Source organism: Scyliorhinus canicula, chromosome 16 (genome assembly GCF_902713615.1).
Source record: "Scyliorhinus canicula chromosome 16, sScyCan1.1, whole genome shotgun sequence".
NCBI lineage: Eukaryota > Metazoa > Chordata > Chondrichthyes > Carcharhiniformes > Scyliorhinidae > Scyliorhinus > Scyliorhinus canicula.
In genome coordinates this window covers 54,314,563-54,332,562 of record NC_052161.1, presented here as the reverse complement: position 1 = coordinate 54,332,562, position 18,000 = coordinate 54,314,563, and the positions used below count along the sequence as shown (strand labels likewise).

At 49.6% G+C, this 18,000-nt stretch overlaps 1 protein-coding gene across 5 annotated transcripts in view; it reads left to right on the top strand.

The window, feature by feature from the left end:
* ide (insulin-degrading enzyme) overlaps window positions 1–18,000 on the top strand; it is a 245,968-nt gene that overhangs the window by 128,424 nt on the left and 99,544 nt on the right. For all 5 annotated transcript variants that reach the window (XM_038822333.1, XM_038822331.1, XM_038822334.1 and 2 more), the window contains one exon: window positions 8,846–8,956. In XM_038822333.1, the coding sequence (XP_038678261.1) occupies window positions 8,846–8,956 (111 nt within the window). The remainder of the gene's footprint in view (window positions 1–8,845; window positions 8,957–18,000) is intronic.

Below are 18,000 nucleotides of genomic sequence, written 5' to 3'. Positions count from 1 at the left end.
GGCCTCTACTGGTTTTCTTTCCCGCGCTGAAGCGGTGTCAAGGAGGTGTGGCAAGAGGGGGATGACCCCATGCCGGGAGGGGATAGGTTTTGGCGGGAGCTGCCGGGGTCAGCAGAAGTCAGCTGACTCACGGAAGTACCATGGAGGGTGCGTCGCGGCTAGGAGGGGTCCTAGCCTGGGGGGGGGGGGGGGGGATACCGGGTTGCTGCTGGAATGGTCAGGAAGGAGCTGGTGTGGGCCGGGGGGGGGGGGGTAGAGGAGAGGCGTTATCGCCATGGGGAACGGGTCGGGCAGGGCGAGCTGGCCTGGGGCGAGCAGTCGACAAGCTATGGCTAGCCAGCGGGGGAGAGGGGCGGGTTGCCCTCTGATCCGGCTGATTACCTGGAACGTGAGGGGGCTGAATGGGCCGGTTAAGGTATTTTCTATATTCTATATAGGGTATTTTCTCATCTGAAGGGGCTGAAGGCGGACGTGGCTATGCTCCAGGAGACTCACCTGAAGGTGGCGGACCAGGTTCGTCTGAGAAAAGGGTGAGTGGGGCAGGTTTTTCACTCCGGATTGGACGCGAAGAACCGGGGGGTGGCGATTCTGGTGGAGAAGAGGGTGGAGTTCGAGGCGGCTGAGGTGGTGTCGGACAAGGAGGGCAAATATATTATGGTGAAGGATAGGCTGCAGGGAGAGATGGTGGTGCTGGTTAATGTATATGCCCCGAATTGGGATGATGCTGGCTTCATGAGGCGCTTGTTGGACCGCATTCCGGACCTGGAGGCAGGGGGCCTGATCATGGGGGGAGACTTTGACACAGTGCTGGATCCCCCACTGGACTGGTCCAGTTCAAGGACGGATAGGAGACCGGCGGCGGCCAAAGTACTGAGGGGATTCATGGACCAGATGGGAGGGGTGGATCCCTGGAGGTTTGGGAGACCGAGAGCGCGGGAGTATTCCTTTTTCTCCCACGTCCATAGGGTTTATTCATGAATAGATTTTTTCCTCCTGAGCAGGGGATTGATCCCGAGGGTGCAGGATGCCGAGTATTCGGCCATAGCGATTTCAGACCATGCTCCGCACTGGGTTGATCTGGAAATGGGGGAGGCGCGGGACTAGCGCCCGCTCCGGCGCCTGGATGTGGGGATGCTGGCTGATGAGGAGGTGTGTAGGAGGGTCTGGAGAAGTATTGAGGGGTATCTTGACGCCAATGACACTGGGGATGTCCGGGTGGGGATGGTCTGGGAGGCTCTGAGAGCAGTGATCCGGGGGGAGCTGATCTCCATCCGGACCCATAGGGAGAGGAGGGAGAGGGAGAGACTGGTGGGGGAGCTCCTGGATGTGGACAGGAGATACGCGGAGGCACCGGAGGAGGGGTTGCTGGGGGAACAGCGTAGTTTGCAGGCCAAATTTGACTTGTTGACCACCAGAAAGGCGGAGACGCAGTGGAGGAGGGCGCAGGGCGCGGGATACGAGTATGGGGAGAAGGCGAGCAGGAGGTTGGCGCATCAGCTCCGTAGGCGAGATGCTGCTAGGGAAATTGGTGGAGTGACGGATGGGGGTGGGAATGTAGTGCAGAAGGGGACAGAAGTAAATGGGGTCTTTAGGGACTTCTACGAGGAACTGTACCGGTCGGAACCTCCGATGGGGAGAGGGGGGATGGAGAGCTTCATGAACAGGCTATGTTTCCCAAGGGTTCAAGAGGAGCTGGTAGAGGGGCTGGGGGCGTCGATAGAGTTGGAGGAGCTAGTCAGGGGGATTGGACAAATGCAGTCAGGTAAGGCCCCGGGGCCGGACGGGTACCCGGTGGAATTTTATAAAAAGTATGTGGATCTGGTGGGCCCCCTGTTGGTGCGAGCCTTCAATGAGGTATGGGAGGGGAGGGGGCCTTGCCCCCGACGATGTCGCGGGCACTGATCTCTCTGATCCTAAAGCGGGATAAGGACCCCTTGCAGTGTGGATCATACAGGCCTATCTCGCTCCTCAATGTTGACGCCAAGTTGCTGGCGAAGATCCTGGCCACCAGGATAGAGGATTGTGTGCCAGGGGTAATACACGAAGATCAGACAGGGTTTGTCAAGGGACGGCAGCTCAACACGAATGTGCGGAGACTGCTAAACGTTATCATGATGCCGGCAGTGGAGGGGGAGGCGGAGATAGTGGTGGCGCTGGACGCAGAGAAAGCGTTTGACAGAGTTGAGTGGGGGTACCTGTGGGAGGTGCTGGAGCGGTTTGGATTTGGGGAGGGATTCATCAAATGGGTGAGGCTGCTCTACGCGGCTCCGATGGCGAGTGTAGTTACAAATGGAAGGAGATTGGAGTACTTTAGGCTCTACCGTGGGACCAGGCAGGGGTGCCCCCTGTCCCCCCTGCTCTTTGCACTGGCGATTGAACCTCTGGCTATGGCGTTGAGGGAGTCAGGGAGATGGAGGGGTCTGGTGCGAGGTGGGGAGGAACATCGGGTATCGCTGTATGCGGACGACCTGCTGTTGTATGTGGCGGACCCAGAAGGGGGAATGCCGGGGGCGATGGAGCTGTTAGCGGAATTTGGGGGCTTCTCGGGCTATAAGTTAAATTTAGGCAAGAGCGAGGTGTTTGTAGTACACCCGGGAGATCAAGAGGAGGGAATTGGGAGGCTCCCGTTTAAGAGGGCAGTGAAGAGTTTCAGATATCTGGGGGTGCAGGTGGCCAGGAGTTGGGGGACTCTCCATAAGCTTAATTTTACCAGGCTGGTGGAGCAGATGGAGGAGGAATTTAAAAGGTGGGACATGGTGCCGCTATCGCTGGTGGGTAGAGTGCAGTCCGTCAAAATGACGGTTCTCCCGAGGTTCTTGTTCCTCTTCCAGTGTTTGCCCATCTTTATCCCTAGGGCCTTTTTTAGAAGGGTGACCAGCAGCATCATGAGCTTTGTTTGGGCGCATGGGACCCCGAGGGTGAAGAGGGTCTTCTTGGAGTGGGGTAGAGATGGGGGGGTGCTGGCGTTACCCAATCTCTCGGGGTACTACTGGGCAGCCAATGCGTCGATGGTGCGCAAGTGGGTGATGGAGGGGGCAGCATGGAAACGGATGGAGAGGGCGTCCTGTGGAGATACAAGCCTGGGGGCCCTGGTAACGGCGCCGTGGCCGCTCCCTCCTACGAGGTATACCACGTGTCCGGTGGTGGCGGCTACCCTCAAGATTTGGGGGCAGTGGAGGCGACATTGGGGAGAAGTGGGGGGCTCGATGGAGGCTCCATTAAGGGGGAACCATAGGTTCGCCCCGGGGAACATTGATGGGGGATTTCAGGGTTGGCACAGAGCGGGCATCAGACAGCTGAGGGACCTGTTTATTGATGGGAGGTTTGCGAGCCTGGGGGAGTCGGAGGAGAAATTTGGGCTCCCCCCAGGAAACATGTTTAGGTATCTGCAGGTAAAGGCATTTGCTAGACGGCAGGTGGAGGGATTCCCTTCGCTTCCCGCGAGGGGGGTGAGTGACAGGGTGCTTTCGGGGGTCTGGGTCGGAGAGGGGAAGATATCTGATATCTACAAGGTTATGCAGGAGGTGGAGGAGGCGTCAGTAGAGGAGCTGAAAACTAAGTGGGAGGGGGAACTGGGAGAACAGATCGAAGACGGGACATGGGCTGATGCCCTGGAGAGGGTTCATTCTTCCTCCTCGTGTGCGTGGCTTAGCCTCATCCAATTCAAGGTGCTGCACCGGGCCCAGTGACTGGGACGAGGATGAGTAGGTTCTTTGGGGGTGAAGACAGGTGTGTCAGTTGCTCGGGGAGTCCAGTGAACTATGCCCATATGTTCTGGGCATGCCCGGCACTTGAGGAATTCTGGAAGGGGGTGGCGAGGACGGTGTCAAGGGTGGTAGGATCCAGGGTCAAGCCAGGCTGGGGACTCGCGATTTTTGGGGTTGGGGTGGAGCCGGGAGTGCAGAAGGCGAAAGAGGCTGGTGTTCTGGCCTTTGCATCCCTAGTAGTCTGGCGAAGGATTTTGCTACAATGGAAGGATGCGAGGCCCCCAAGCGTGGAGACCTGGATCAATGACATGGCGGGTTTTATTAAGCTAGAGAAGGTCAAATGCGCCCTGAGAGGATCGGTACAGGGATTCTTTAGGCGGTGGCAACCTTTCCTCGACTTTCTGGCTCAACGATAGGGTACTGGGACAGTCGCAGCAGCAACCGGGGGGGGGGGGGGGAAAGAGGAAGAATGGGGGGGGGGGGAAAGAGGAAGAATGGGGGGGGGGGGGAAGAGGAAGAAGGCGGGGGGGGGGAAGGGAGAAGGAGGGGGAAGGAAGAAGGGGTCGAAGGAGGGGACGAGGTAGGGGAAGAAGGAGGGGGGAGGGGGGAAGGAGGAGGAAGAGGGAGGGAAGGGGGAGGGGGGTAAAGAGATGGGGGCGAGGAAGGGGGAGGGGGAGGAAGGAAGGAATGGGGGAGGGGGAAGGAAAGGAAGGAAGGGGGGCGGAAAGGGGGGGACGATGACTATGTTTGTTTATTTAATTTTAATTTATTTTTAAGTTCTTTTGTTGGGGTGGGGGGGATATGATACATGCGTTGAGGCGGTCTGGAGGGTGTTACAGTTGTTATGGGTTATTTTGTTGCATTTCATTGTTATATTTTATATTTTCTGTAAAAAATGATGAACTACAGAACATCCAGTTTAAATTTATTATGAAATAATTGCGTGATAAGATATCTAGGATAAATAAATAATAAACTACTAACACGAATGAACTACTGTAGAGCTACTGCACCTATTGTCTACGACCTACTCCCAGCCACAAAGTGACATGGTTGGTTTACACTGCCCCTAGTGGTTGGAGGTCATGCATAACATGTACAAACTTGATTCATGCATATCATCACATCCCATTTCCTTGGAAAATTTAATTATTTACACTAAATTATCTTTTTTTTGTTTCATCATGAAATGCACAACTATTTACATGTTCAGAATTTTTTTTACAGTCTGTCACAAGTTCAGCCTTCCTGGGTTGCACCCTATCCTTGTCGGCCTTCTCGGTGTCTGCTGAGCTTGCAAAGGATCTTCATGTTCTTTAGTGTTTGCTTGAGTTTGATGTTCTCCGTGTATTGATGCATTATCCTCTTGTAGTATTTGTTCCATATTTTCTTCAGATGTTTTAGGACTGTTGCATGCTTCTACCGGTGGTTGCACCACAATGGTTTGAGGCGTTTCATAGAATCATCAGAAAACCTCTTTGTGGATTTGGCTAGAAATCTCTCCCTTGCCTCCTTTTCTGAAAAGAGTGATTGCCTTTCTGCTTCTGGATGAGCAGATTCTCGCAACACTTGGAACTGAAGCAGTTTGCACTGTGTGCCTTTTGTTTGCTTTCACTCCCCTGCATTGTGTGCGGTTTCATCCATTGTGTCGATATCCTGGAGGATGCCAATAGACCATGTCTTCGGTTCTCTTTACATTTTTGTTTCTGCCAATGTGCTCTCATTGGTGTTCACTTAGAACCACCGATCTTTATGATTTTGGAATTACTATTCGCTTTTTTCGCAGCAAAACTCCATCTGCAACATTCAACTCTGTTCTCACATTGTAGAAACCGGGGCAGGATTCTCTGGGCCATCCTTAGTGAAGATATCTTTTCCCCTTTGCAACATTGGGTCCTTATTGGTTTCTTCCCTTAGTTTGACATCATCAATACAGGTCACCCATTGTGGAGGTTCTTTATTGCACTTCAATACGGATGACATTGAATTAACACGGTCTGTAGAGACTTCAATACGCTTAATGACACCCAAGACAGTTATTCTCTAGCTCTGCCTTTAGTTTATCCCTTAATGTCACTGGCACACGTCTTGGCGCATGAATCACAGGATTAGCATCTTCCTTTAATTGAATCTTCTACATGTATGGTAAGGTACCAAAACCTTGCAAAATTTCAGGGAAATCATTCACTTTGGAGTGTCCTGAGGGATGAGGGCCTGTTGCAGCATTGTCTGCACTATAGACTCATCGGACTAGCTGTCGCTCCTCACAGGCCTGAACTCCAATTAAAGACTCGCGGTCTGCCGCCACCACAGAAAATTTCACCTTGTGAATTTTGGTTTTGACATTGACATCATGTTCACATGCTCCTAACGACGAGATTTCGTTACCCTTATAATCTCTTAACAATACCGTTCTGGGAACTATTTTTGGTTGAGTCGCAGCTTTTTTTTACATCGGACAGGTTGATGAGGTTGGCCCTCGCACCAGTGTCGAGCTTGACTGTTATCACTCTGCCGTTACCTTTTTTTTCTTTTTATAAATTTAGATTACCCAATTATTTTTTCCAATTAAGGGGCAATTTAGCGTGGCCAATCCACCTACTCTACACATTTTTGGGTTGTGGGGGCGAAACCCACGCAGACACGGGGAGAATGTGCAAACTCCACATGGACAGTGACCCAGAGCTGGGATCGAACCTGGGACCTCAGCGCCGTGAGGCGGTTGTGCTAACCACTAGGCCACCGTGCTGCCCCTCTCTGCCGTTACCTTTAATGGCTCTGTCCATTTATCTTTACAATTATTTGCCTTCAATTCACTATTGCTGCAGATTGGTACAAATACATTGTTGTTTGGTATTACTGTCTCCGCTGGAGATCATGTCTGGAAAGAATATATCTTCTAGGCACGCTTCATCAATAGTATTGGTACTCTTATTTGTTCAGTCTTTCTTGAATAACATTGCATTGCAAAATGATCCCTGCCATTACAGATGGCACATGTTTTTCCATGAGCAGTGCTGTGGCAAATGCTGTTTGCCACATGGCGGACACAAAATGGAGGATTGGGTCGACCACTCAAAATGACGACCCACACTGGGAGCATGTTTCTTATTCAGCTGCGTCACCACATTGATGCCTCTTCAGACTTTGCGCCAAGAGAGATTCAACGTGCTGAGCTGCTTTGCTGCCAGCTCACTAGCATGACATATTTGAATCACACTTCCCAAGTTGCAGGTCTGTTTCCCGCAGAAGCCACTCGTGCACTTTATCACTGGAGATTCATAAACTACCTGATCGTGTATCATTGACGACTGGAATGAGCTGAAGTTGCATGACTGAGCCTTCAATCGCAAGTCAGGGAGGAAGCTATTGAATGCCTCACGCATTCTGGTTACACGTACGGAATATATAGCGCTTGAAGGTTTCATTTTTTTATATGGGAGCAATGGCGACAGAATTGTTTAAGTACTTCATCGAAGCTTTTGCCGTCAGCCTCATTTTGAAAGAGAAAATTGTTGAAAATTTCAATTGCTTGGGGACCTGCTACAGTGAGAAGCAACACGATACACCTCTCATCGGGCTGTGCCTGCCGACCAAGGACTGCAACATAGAGTTGAAACTGTTGCTCAAATACCCTCCAATTCTCATCTATGTTACTGGTATTCAAAGCTGTTGAGGTGCCTTGATGCCTTCCATCCTAGGCTTTGAGGTTTTACTGTGCGTTGAGCGGCAGGTGCCAGTAGCTAGCAAGGTTAGTAGCAAAGATGAGTCGCCTTTCTTATCCTTCAAAGTTATCTTTAGTGGTTCGTATTTTTACGTACGGAATATTTGAGTTCTTAGTAAATCCTGAAACCTGGTACCATGTCATGTTCTGTCGACTGGCCGAATTGAATGATGAACTACAGAACATCGAGTTTAAATAATTTATTATGAAACAACTGCATTATAAAATAACTAGGATAAATAAAATAATAAACTACTAACATTAATTTTCAAAAAAAATTTGGAGTACCCAATTCATTTTTTCCAATTAAGGGCCAATTTAGCGTGGCCAATCCACCTACCTGCACATCTTTGGGTTGTGGGGGCGAAACCCACGCAAACATGGGGAGAATGTGCAAACTCCACACTGACAGTGACCCAGAGCTAGGATTGAACCTGGGACCTCGGCGCCGTGAAGCAGCATTGCTAACGACTGCGCCACCATGCTGCCCTTACTAACACTAATTAACTATTGTAGAGCTACTGCATGACCTACTGTCAACTCTCAAACACAGGGTCATGTGATGGGCTTACACTGGTCGGAGGGCATGCACAACATTATGTCCAAACTTGCTTTATGCATACTATCACACTGTTTACAAGCCTGTCTTGTGCAGAGTATCCAGTAACTACTATTACTTTCTCTCATTGCTGTTGAATTCCTTTTTTATAATATGCAGCATAAACTTCGCATTTCATCAGTATACTATTGTTATTCCATGAATTCCTGTCCTAATGTTGATTTCCAAATCACCCAATCAAACAGCATTTCAGACAGACACTGCATATTTCTCACAAATTTAGTTCCATCCATTTTTATGTCTTGAAATGTACAAAGTTCCTGGTTTTCCGAGATACTTCATGAATTCAGAAATGTTTTCTAATGTTTGTAATGTTTTGCCCAATTTGTTATGTTCCGCACGGCACTTGGTAGAATAGGAAGTTTGTAATCAAAGTGGTGCAACATGGATTGGAGGTTTCTCTGTGAGTTGCCATTCTTTGTTATGGTGCTGTGGGAAGGGAAAATCAGTTGGAATGTCTTCAGCTGGCACTTGTGTCATAACCTTTGGGATGACTTTCAAAGAAAACTGACTTATAGTTTCATACGTTTTTGCCATCTGAAGAAAATTGTTGGTTCTAAAAAGTTTAAAATCTAAAATGGTAACATTCATTTCCAGCTGTTAAAACTGATTTTTGAATGTGATTCACTTTTCTGAACATATCGTAAAAGTGAAAATAAATTTGTTTTTAAAGTAACTGGCAAATGTGCCAGGCATACAGTAAATTTAAGGTGACAATTGTTCAGTGCCGTTGTTCTTTAGCTCCTGTTTCTTATTTCTTGCACGCAAAACCTCTATACTCTACTTTGCCAACAGCTGGTTGTGAAGGGTTACGATGACAAGCAGCACATAATTCTCAAGAAGATAATTGAGAAGATGGCTACCTTTGACATTGATGAGAAACGATTTGAAATAATCAAAGAAGCTGTAAGTAGTACATTTATTAAATGTTTTTTTGCATTATCATGAGGCAGTCCAAATGTTTCAATTAACAGAATATAAAATTTACTTTCGTATCCAGCTTAGATCAAAGGATAAGAAAATAAGGAGCTTTATCTCTGTCGATAGTTCAAATAATCAAAGGGAACATTTACTTGAAAGATTTGCTTGATAAGTGATGCTAACTTCTAAGCACTTTCCGTTCTTACGGAGCAATGGAGAATCATTGTAACAAAATTTGATTTTATCTAAGCTCACAATTCTATAAACCTTGTCTGCAGAAGCTATGTCAGGAGTATATTGGTAGATCGTTATCATCTTCAATAGTTAAAAGAAATATGGACCAATGTTCTTGGCTGTTTCGGAATAAATTAATGAGAAGCAATTTAGTTTATTAGTTGAGGAATGAAAGAGGCCCTGGCTTCTGAGAATTCTGTTTTTAAACAGAATCTAAGTTTATAAACTGTATTTTTAAAAAAAAACACTATTCCAAAATATTTGTAGACCAACACTGCCAAGTTTTTAAAAAATCCACATATCAAGATCCGATCTGTTTACAAAAACAGAAAACACTGAATGATCTCAGCAGGTCTGACAGCATATGCGGAGAGAAAAGGGAGCTAAACGTTTTGAGCCTGGATGACTCTCTCTCTCTCTCAAAGCTCAACGGTAGTTCCCTTTTTTCTCGTAGATGCTGTCAGACCTGCTGAAACTTTCCAGCATTTTCTGTTTTTGTTTCCGATTCCAGCATCCTCAGTAATTTGCTTTTGCCAATCTGTTTATGTTCAATGGTTAGAATGTGGAAAAGTTCAATCTTTGTTTAAATAGGATCTTTGCAAATGCAGTAATTATTGCATTCTGGTGATACATCACCGTTCCTGTTCTGGGTGCTTTTGGCTCTCATTTGGATCAGATCAGTCCTTGTCATGAATACTTCTGAAATAAACACAAAAATGCTGGAAATATTTGTGTTTTAACCTTTCATGGACAGCATTCTTAATTACCCTTGAGAAACTGTTATGAGCCACCTCTTTGGATACTGAATTCTTGAGCTGCTGCTGTCCAACTGGTGTAGCGTGTAGCTCTACCCAGTACTGTAAGGAAGGGAGCCCCAGGGTTTAACCCACCGACCTTGAAGCAATGACTATGTAGTTCAATAAGAAGTCTTACAACACCAGGTTAAAGTCCAACAGGTTTGATTCAAACACGAGCTTTCGGAGCGCGGCTCCTTCCTCAGGTGAATGGCGAGGTATGTTCCAGAAACATTTATATAGACTGGTACATACCTCGCCATTCACCTGAGGAAGGAGCCGCGCTCCGAAAGCTCGTGTTTGAATCAAACCTGTTGGACTTTAACCTGGTGTTGTAAGACTTCTTACTGTGCTCACCCCAGTCCAACGCCGGCATCGCCACATCATATGTAGTTCAAAGTCAAGATGATGTGTGACCTGGAGGGAACTTGTGGTGTTATTCCTGAGCATTTGCTGCTTTTGTCCTTGTGGTAGAGGGGGCTGGTTTAGCTCAGTTTGCTGGACAGCTGGTTTGTGATGCAGAGCAAAGCCAACAGCACGGCGGGTTAAATTCCTGTACCCGCTGAGGTTATTCATGAAGGCCCTGTCTTCTCAACCTTGCCCCTCTCCTTAGGTGTGATCCTCAGGTTAGATCTCCACCAGTCAGCTCCCCTCAAAAGGAGGAAGCTGCCTATGGTCATCTAGGACTATGGTGACTTTACTTTTACTTTACCTTGTGATGTAAGGTGATCCCAAATCTGTGGAGAGAAACAAAATTAACATTTCAGGTTAGTGCCCTTTCATCAAGTCATAACTTGAAACCGTAACACTCCTTTTCTCAACAGATATCTTCTGACCTGACTGGTTTTTTAAAACCATTTTATGTTCTTTCAGAATTCCAGGATCTGCAGTATTTTGCTTTTATATGAATATTTCTGTTTGCATTAAATTGTGCCATCTAATATATGAAAGCAGCAGTGTCTCTATATTTTAATGTTTCCTAAGTTTTATAAATATATTAAGAGGAAGAGAATGGCTTCTGGGTGATGTGGGTTCATTTAAGACTGAAGCAGGTGACACTGTAATAGACCGGATTTGTTGAGCATGCGTTTTATATCCACTTTTATAGTAGAAAAGGATAAATATAAATGATGGCGTAACTGAAAATATAAATGATAGCGTAGCTGGAAATAAGTCAAAGGGAGAAACTTTATTGGTTTCAAATAAGTATATGAAAAAGAGATACAAAATGTGTCTTGGAATAGAAAAATCTCTAGGATTCCACCCGTGGTATTAACAGAAGTTGGTAAAGAAATTGCAAAAGCATTGATCATAATCTTTCAAATGTTTTTTTTAATCAATATTTTTATTCTCCTTTTTCACATTTTCTCCCGTATTTACACCCACCAATAATAAACAATAATCAGCAACAGATATGTCAAACCCCATAACAATAACAACGATCCCATCCTCCCACCAACCCCCAAACATCAGCCCACATATTTACATAAACAAATGACAAAAAGGAATCGGGGATTACCCATATTCACCATTAATACACACAGCACCCCCCCCCCCCCCCCCCTCCAACTAATGTTCAATGTTATCCAGTTCTTGAAAGTGCATAATAAATAATGCCCATGACTTGCAGAACCCCTCCGAGCTTCCCCTCAGTTCAAACTTAACCTTCTCACGGGTCAAGTATTCCAACAGGTCCCCCCACCATGCCAGGGCACAGGGTGGAGAGGCTGCTCTCCATCCCAGCAGGCTCTGCCTTCGGGCGATCAATGAGGCGAAGGCTACGATATCTGCCTCCGCACCCATTTCCAACCTTGGCTGGTCCAACACCCCGAAAATGGCCACCTCCTTCTCTTTTGACTTTTACCTGAGGAAGGAGCAGTGCTCCAAAAGCTAGTGTTTGAAACAAACCTTGTTGGACTTTAACCTGGTGTTATAAGACTTCTTACTGTGCTCACCCCAGTCCAACGCCGGCATCTCCACATTTAAGCCGTTGAACTTTATGTGGCTTTGGACCTTGTGTCAGTGAAGAAACATGGATATATTTCCAAGTCAGGATGGTGGGTGGCTTGAAGGGAAACTCCAGGTGATGATGTTCCCATGTGTCTGCTGCCCTTGTCCTCCTAGGTGGTAGAGTTGTGGATTTCAAAGGTGCTGTCTAAGGTGCCGAGGTGAGTTCCTGCAGTTCTTTTAGATGGTACACTGCTGCCACTGTTCATTTGGGAGTGGAGCGAGTAAATGGCGAATGCTTGTGGAAGGGGTGCCAGTTAAGCAGGCTGCTCTGTCCTTGATGGTATCAAGCATCTTGTGGTGTTGAGCTGCACTCATCCAGGCAAGTGGAGAGTACTCGATCACGCTCCTGACTTGCATCTTTTACAGACTGATTAGGCTTTGGGGAATCAAGAGGTGTGTTACTCACAGCAGGATTCTTAGCCTCCGACTTGCTCATGTAGCCACAGTATTTGTATGTCTGGTCCAGTTCAGTTTCTGGTCAATGGTAACTCCCAGGGTGTTGTTAGTTGGGGAATTCATTGATGGTAATGCCATTGAATGTCAAGGGGGCGATGGTTACATCCTCTCTTGTTGGTGATGGTCATTGCCAGGCACTCGTGTGACCCAAATGTTACTTGTAAATTGGATGAATGAGATTGACAAAGGTAGCCTGAAAAATGATTGCGTAGCGTTTTTTTGAACAGGCTATTCTAGACCTGATAATGAAAGCTGTGGGAGAAATATAAGAAGTATGAGAGAAAGCTAGAAATATAAAAGCAGTATAAGACTTTGTTAGAATTTAAAAGAGCAACTTAAAGTGAGCATTGGGTCCTCCAGAAAGAGTCTGGGGAATCAATACAGGGAAATGAGGAAATGGCACAAATTTTGAACAAATATTTTGTGTCTGTCTTCACCGAAGAAGACACAAATAACATCTCAGAAATTATTGTAAATCAAAGAGGCGAAATGGAGGGAAGAACTTAAAACATTTGCTGTCACCAAGGAAAGGGTACTGAGAAAACTATTAGAGCTGATGGCTGAAGTCCCTAGGATCTGATGGACTTCGTTCTGGGGTCTTAAAAGAAGTTGCTGCTGTAATTTTCCAAAATTTCCTAGTCTCTGGACAGGTCCCATCTTGGAAAATAGCAAATGGAACTCTTCAGAAATGAGGGCTGCTGTTGCTGACCATCACCGAACGCTCGGCCAGGAAGTCTAGAAACGGTTGCCACCGCCTGAAGAACCCTTGCACCGACCCCCTTAAGGCAAATTTGACCCCCTCCAATTTGATAAACCCAGCCATATCATTGACCCAGGATTCCACGCCCGGGGGCCTCGCATCCTTCCACTGTAGAAGAATCCTTCGCCGGGCTACCAGGGACGCAAAGGCCAATCTCTTTCGCCTCCTGCACTCCCGGCTCCCCTGCCACCCCAAATATTGCGAGCCCCCAGCCCTGGAACCAACCACCCTAGACATAGTCTCCGCGATGCCCCTCCAAAAGCCCTCCAGCGCTGGGCACGCCCAGAACATGTGGGTGTGGTTTGCTGGGCTCCCTGAGCACCTGACCTCTCAGGCCCTCACCTGTCCTTTCTCCGAAAGAACCGTCTCAGCCTTGCCCCGGTCATGTACGCCCTATGCAGCACATTGAAATGTATTAAGCTGAGCCTCGCGCAAGAGGAGGAGGCATTTACCCTCCCCAGGGCATCTGCCCACGTCCCCTCGTCAATCTCCTCGCCCAACTCCTCCCACTTCCCTTCAGCTCCTCCATCGAGGCCTCCTCCTCCTCCTCCTGTATCACCTGATACGTTGCCGAGATCCTCCCCTCTCCAACCCACGTCCCCGAAAGCACCCCGTCCTGAACCCTTCGTGGCGGCAACAGTGGGAACTCCACCACCTGCCGCCTAACAAACGCCCTTACCTGCATATATCTGAAGGTGTTCCACGGGGGGGCTGAACCTCCCCTCCAGCTCACCCAGGCTCACGAACTTCCCATCCACAAACAGGTCCCCCTTCCTTCCCTGACAAGGTTGCCCCCCCCACCCCCGGTTTTTTGCATCCAAACCCGAATGAAACACCTGCCCTACCCACCCCTTTCTTAACCTTACCTGATCCGCCACCCTCGGGTGCGTCTCCTGGAGCATGGCCACATCCACCTTCAGCCCCTTCAGGTGCACGAGCACCCGGGCCCGCTTGACCGGCCCATTCAGTCCCCTTACATTCCAGGTTATCAGCCGGATCAGGGGGCTACGAGCCCCCCTCCCTCGCCGACTAGCCATAGCCCTTCCTAGGGCAGCCACGTGCCCGCGACCCCCGCATGACCCGTTCCCCACAATGCCAGACCCCCGCCCCGACCTCCTCTACCAGCTCCCCCGTGTCCATTCCAGCAGCAACCCGGTCCCCCCCCCCCCCCCCCCCCCCCCCCCCCCCAGCTGCGTTGTTCCTCCCATTGCACTCCCGTGAGTCAGCTAACTCCTGCTGACCCTGGCCACTCCCGCCGCACCATCGACCCCCCCCGTCCCCAGTGTAAAGCTTCCCCTCCCCTCCCTTGCCCACAGCTTCCCATTCCACTCCCAGCGCGAGAAGAAGCCCACCAGCTCCCATCAACGAATTCAACATGGTGACCACATAGGCCCCCATATCCGATCCCTCCAGCCCCTCCGGGAGGCCCAGGATCCGCAGATTCTTCCGCCTCAACCAGTTCTCCATCTGCTCGAAGCTCGCTTCCCATTTCTTGTGGAGCACCTCGTGCGCCTCCACCGTCACCGCCGGGCCTAAGATCTCGTCCTTGTTCTCCGAGACCTTTTGCCGGACCTCCCGGATTGCCACCCCTTGGGCCGTCTTGGTCTCCAGCAGCTTATCGAGTGAGGCCTTCATCGGCTCCAGCAGCTCTGCTTTTAGCAGCGCTGGAGCTGCTCCTGCGTCCACGCTGCCTGGTCTCCGCCCGCCGCCATCTTGGTCCTCCTCCCTCGCACCTTTCTTTGCTGCAATGCTGCTTTTTAAATCGCCCCACCCCATGTCCAATCCATACACTATCAGGGGAATTTTGCTGTCCCCATCCCACACCGGAAACGTCGAACAAGCACAATTGCGGGCCCTAAAAAGAGCCCAAAAATCCTTTGCTAGCGGGAGCTGCCGAACGTGCGACTTAACTCCGCATAGCCGCAACCGGAAGTCGGCACTTAGAAATTCTTAATGCAATCAGGCAGTCAATGTGCTTTTGTAAAAGGGAAGTTGTTTTCAGCTGGTTTTTTTTGTAACCTTGAAGTAATGAGGAAGAGATTGATGTGGTGCACTTGGATTTCCGAAAGGCATTTAATAAGATACCAAATCAAGATTATTGTGCAAAATAAGAGCTCATGGTGTAGGGAGGATTGTTTGGCTAACAGGGAGCAGCGAGTATGGATGAAAATGTAATTTTTGGTTGGAAAGTTGTAATCGGTGGAATACCACAGGGATCTGTGTTGGAGCCTCAACTGTTTGCAATCTATATCAATAACGTAGATGAATGAACCTAAAATAGGGTTACGGCAGATGACACCAACTAAGCTGGAAAGAGGACGTGAGTCTGCAAAGGCATATAGATAGGCTAAGTTAGTGGGAAAAGAATTGGCAGATGGAGCATACTGTAGTGTAAGAAAATGTGAATTTGGCCTTTTTGGCAAGATAAATAGGCCAAGCAGTATACCAAATGGAGATTACAGAAGTCTGCAGTGCAGATGGATCTGCATGTCCTGGTACAAAGATTAACAGAAATTAATCACAATAATTTCGTACAAGTAATTAAGAAGACGAATAGACTTGTTATTTAAGGCGTATAGAATATTAAAAATAGACTTCCAGTTGCGGCTATGCGGAGCTAAGCCACACATTCGGCAGCTCCTGCTATTTAGGGACTTTTGGGCCGTTTCGAGGGCCCCAAACGGAGCTGTTTCTACGCATCCCGGTGGGGGAAGGTGCCTGGAAGAACTTGCCCCACACTATATGGTGCTCACCTGGAGTGGGAAGAAGAAAAAGGCTGCAGTAACTCCCCCAAAAAAACGGGGGAAGAAAAACAAAATGGCGGCCGGCACTCCTGCTATTTAGGGACTTTTGGGCCGTTTTGAGGGCCCCAAACGGCGCTGTTTCTACACATCCTAGTGGGGGAAGGTGCCTGGAAGAACTTGCCCCACATTATCTGGTGAAAAAGGCTGCAGTAACGCCCCCCAAAAAACGGGTGAAAAAAAACAAAATGGCGGCCGGCGCTCCCGCTATTTAAGGGCTTTTGGGCCGTTTTGAGGGCCCCAAACAGTGCTGTTGCTACATATCCCGGTGGGGGAAGGTGCCTGGAAGAACTTGCCCCACACTATATGGTGAAAAAGGCTGCAGAAACGCCCCAAAAAAAACGTGGGAAGAAAAACAAAATGGCGGCCGGCGCAACACCCGAGGACTGGTGGAAGTGGGCGCAGGAGCAACAGGCCTCGCTCCTACGTTGTTTTGCTGAGCTGAAGGCTGAGCTGCTGGACTCCATGAATGCAACTGCGGCCAAGCTGCTTGGGACCCAGGCGGCACAGGAGGAGTCTATTCGGGAGTTGCAGCGGCAGGCCGTTGAAAGAGAGGAGGAGGCCGTGGTCCTCGTTGGGAAAGTGGAGTTGCACGAGGCACTTCATAAAAAGTGGCAGGACCGCTTGGAGGAGCTGGACGTTCGCACGAGGCGAAAGAATCTGAGGATCCTGGGCCTGGCGGAGGGGCTGGAGGGGTCGGATCTCCCGGCGTATGTGACCACGTTGTTGAGCTCGTTGATGGGAGCAGGGTCCTTCCATTTGCCCCTGGAGCTCGAGGGAGCGCACAGAGTGATGGCCAGGAGGCCCAAGGCAGATGAGCCCCCGAGGGCGGTGCTGGTGCGGTTCCACCGATTCAGTGACCGGGAGTGTGTGCTGCGCTGGGCCAAGAAAGAGAGGAGCAGTAAATGGGAGAATTCGGTAGTGAGGATCTACCAGGACTGGAGTGCGGAAGTGGCTAAGCGGCGGGCCAGGTTCAACCGGACGAAGGCGGTGCTTCATGCTAAGCAGGTCAGGTTTGGAATGCTGCAGCCTGCGCGCCTGTGGGTGACATACAAGGACCGGCACCATTACTTCGAGTTCCCGGAGGAGGCGTGGGCCTTTGTACAGGCGGAGAAGCTGGACTTGAACTAGGGCCTGGGAACATACTTTGGCCGGCGTTGTTTCCGCTGTGGCTGTTTTGTTCCAACTGTTTCAACTTTTTCAACTTCGAAATGTGTGTTATGTATGCTGGTTTTCTTTTTGCTCTGTTTACGGGTGGGTTTGTCTGTTGGGTATGGTTGTGGGGTAGGTGGGGAGTGTTGGGGGTTTGTGTTCTATATGTTCTCTTCTGTACGGGGCTGGGGATTGAGGGGAAACTGGATTTTGGGGAACTGCGTCAGAAGGATGGGGTGTGGCATTGTGAAAGCGCGGGCTTTCCTCTGGTTTCCCGCGCTGCGGGGCAGGGGGGTGGAGCTTGCGATGGGGGAAGGGCCTCTACGGGTCTTTTTTCCCGCGCTGCAATAATGCCAAGGAGGTGTGGCAAGAGGGGGATGACCCCAAGCCGGGAGGGGATAGGTTTTGGCGGGAGCTGCCGGGGTCAGCAGAAGTCAGCTGACTCACGGAAGTACCATGGAGGGTGCGTCGCGGCTAGGAGGGGTCCTAGCCTGGGGGGGGAGGGAGGGGGGTGGGGGGGGATACCGGGTTGCTGCTGGAACGACTAGGAAGGAGCCGATGAGGGCCGGGGGGGAAGAGGAGAGGCGCTATCGCCATGGGGAACGGGTCGAGCGGGGTATGCTGGCCTGGGGCGAACATCTGCCAAGCTATGGCTAGTCGGCAGGGGAGGGGGGCGGGTTGCCCTCTGATCCGGCTGATTACCTGGAACGTGAGGGGGCTGAACGGGCCGGTTAAGAGAACCAGGGTGGTCTCCCATCTAAGGGGGTTGAAGGCGGACGTGGCTATGCTCCAGGAGACCCACCTGAAGGTGGCGGACCAGGT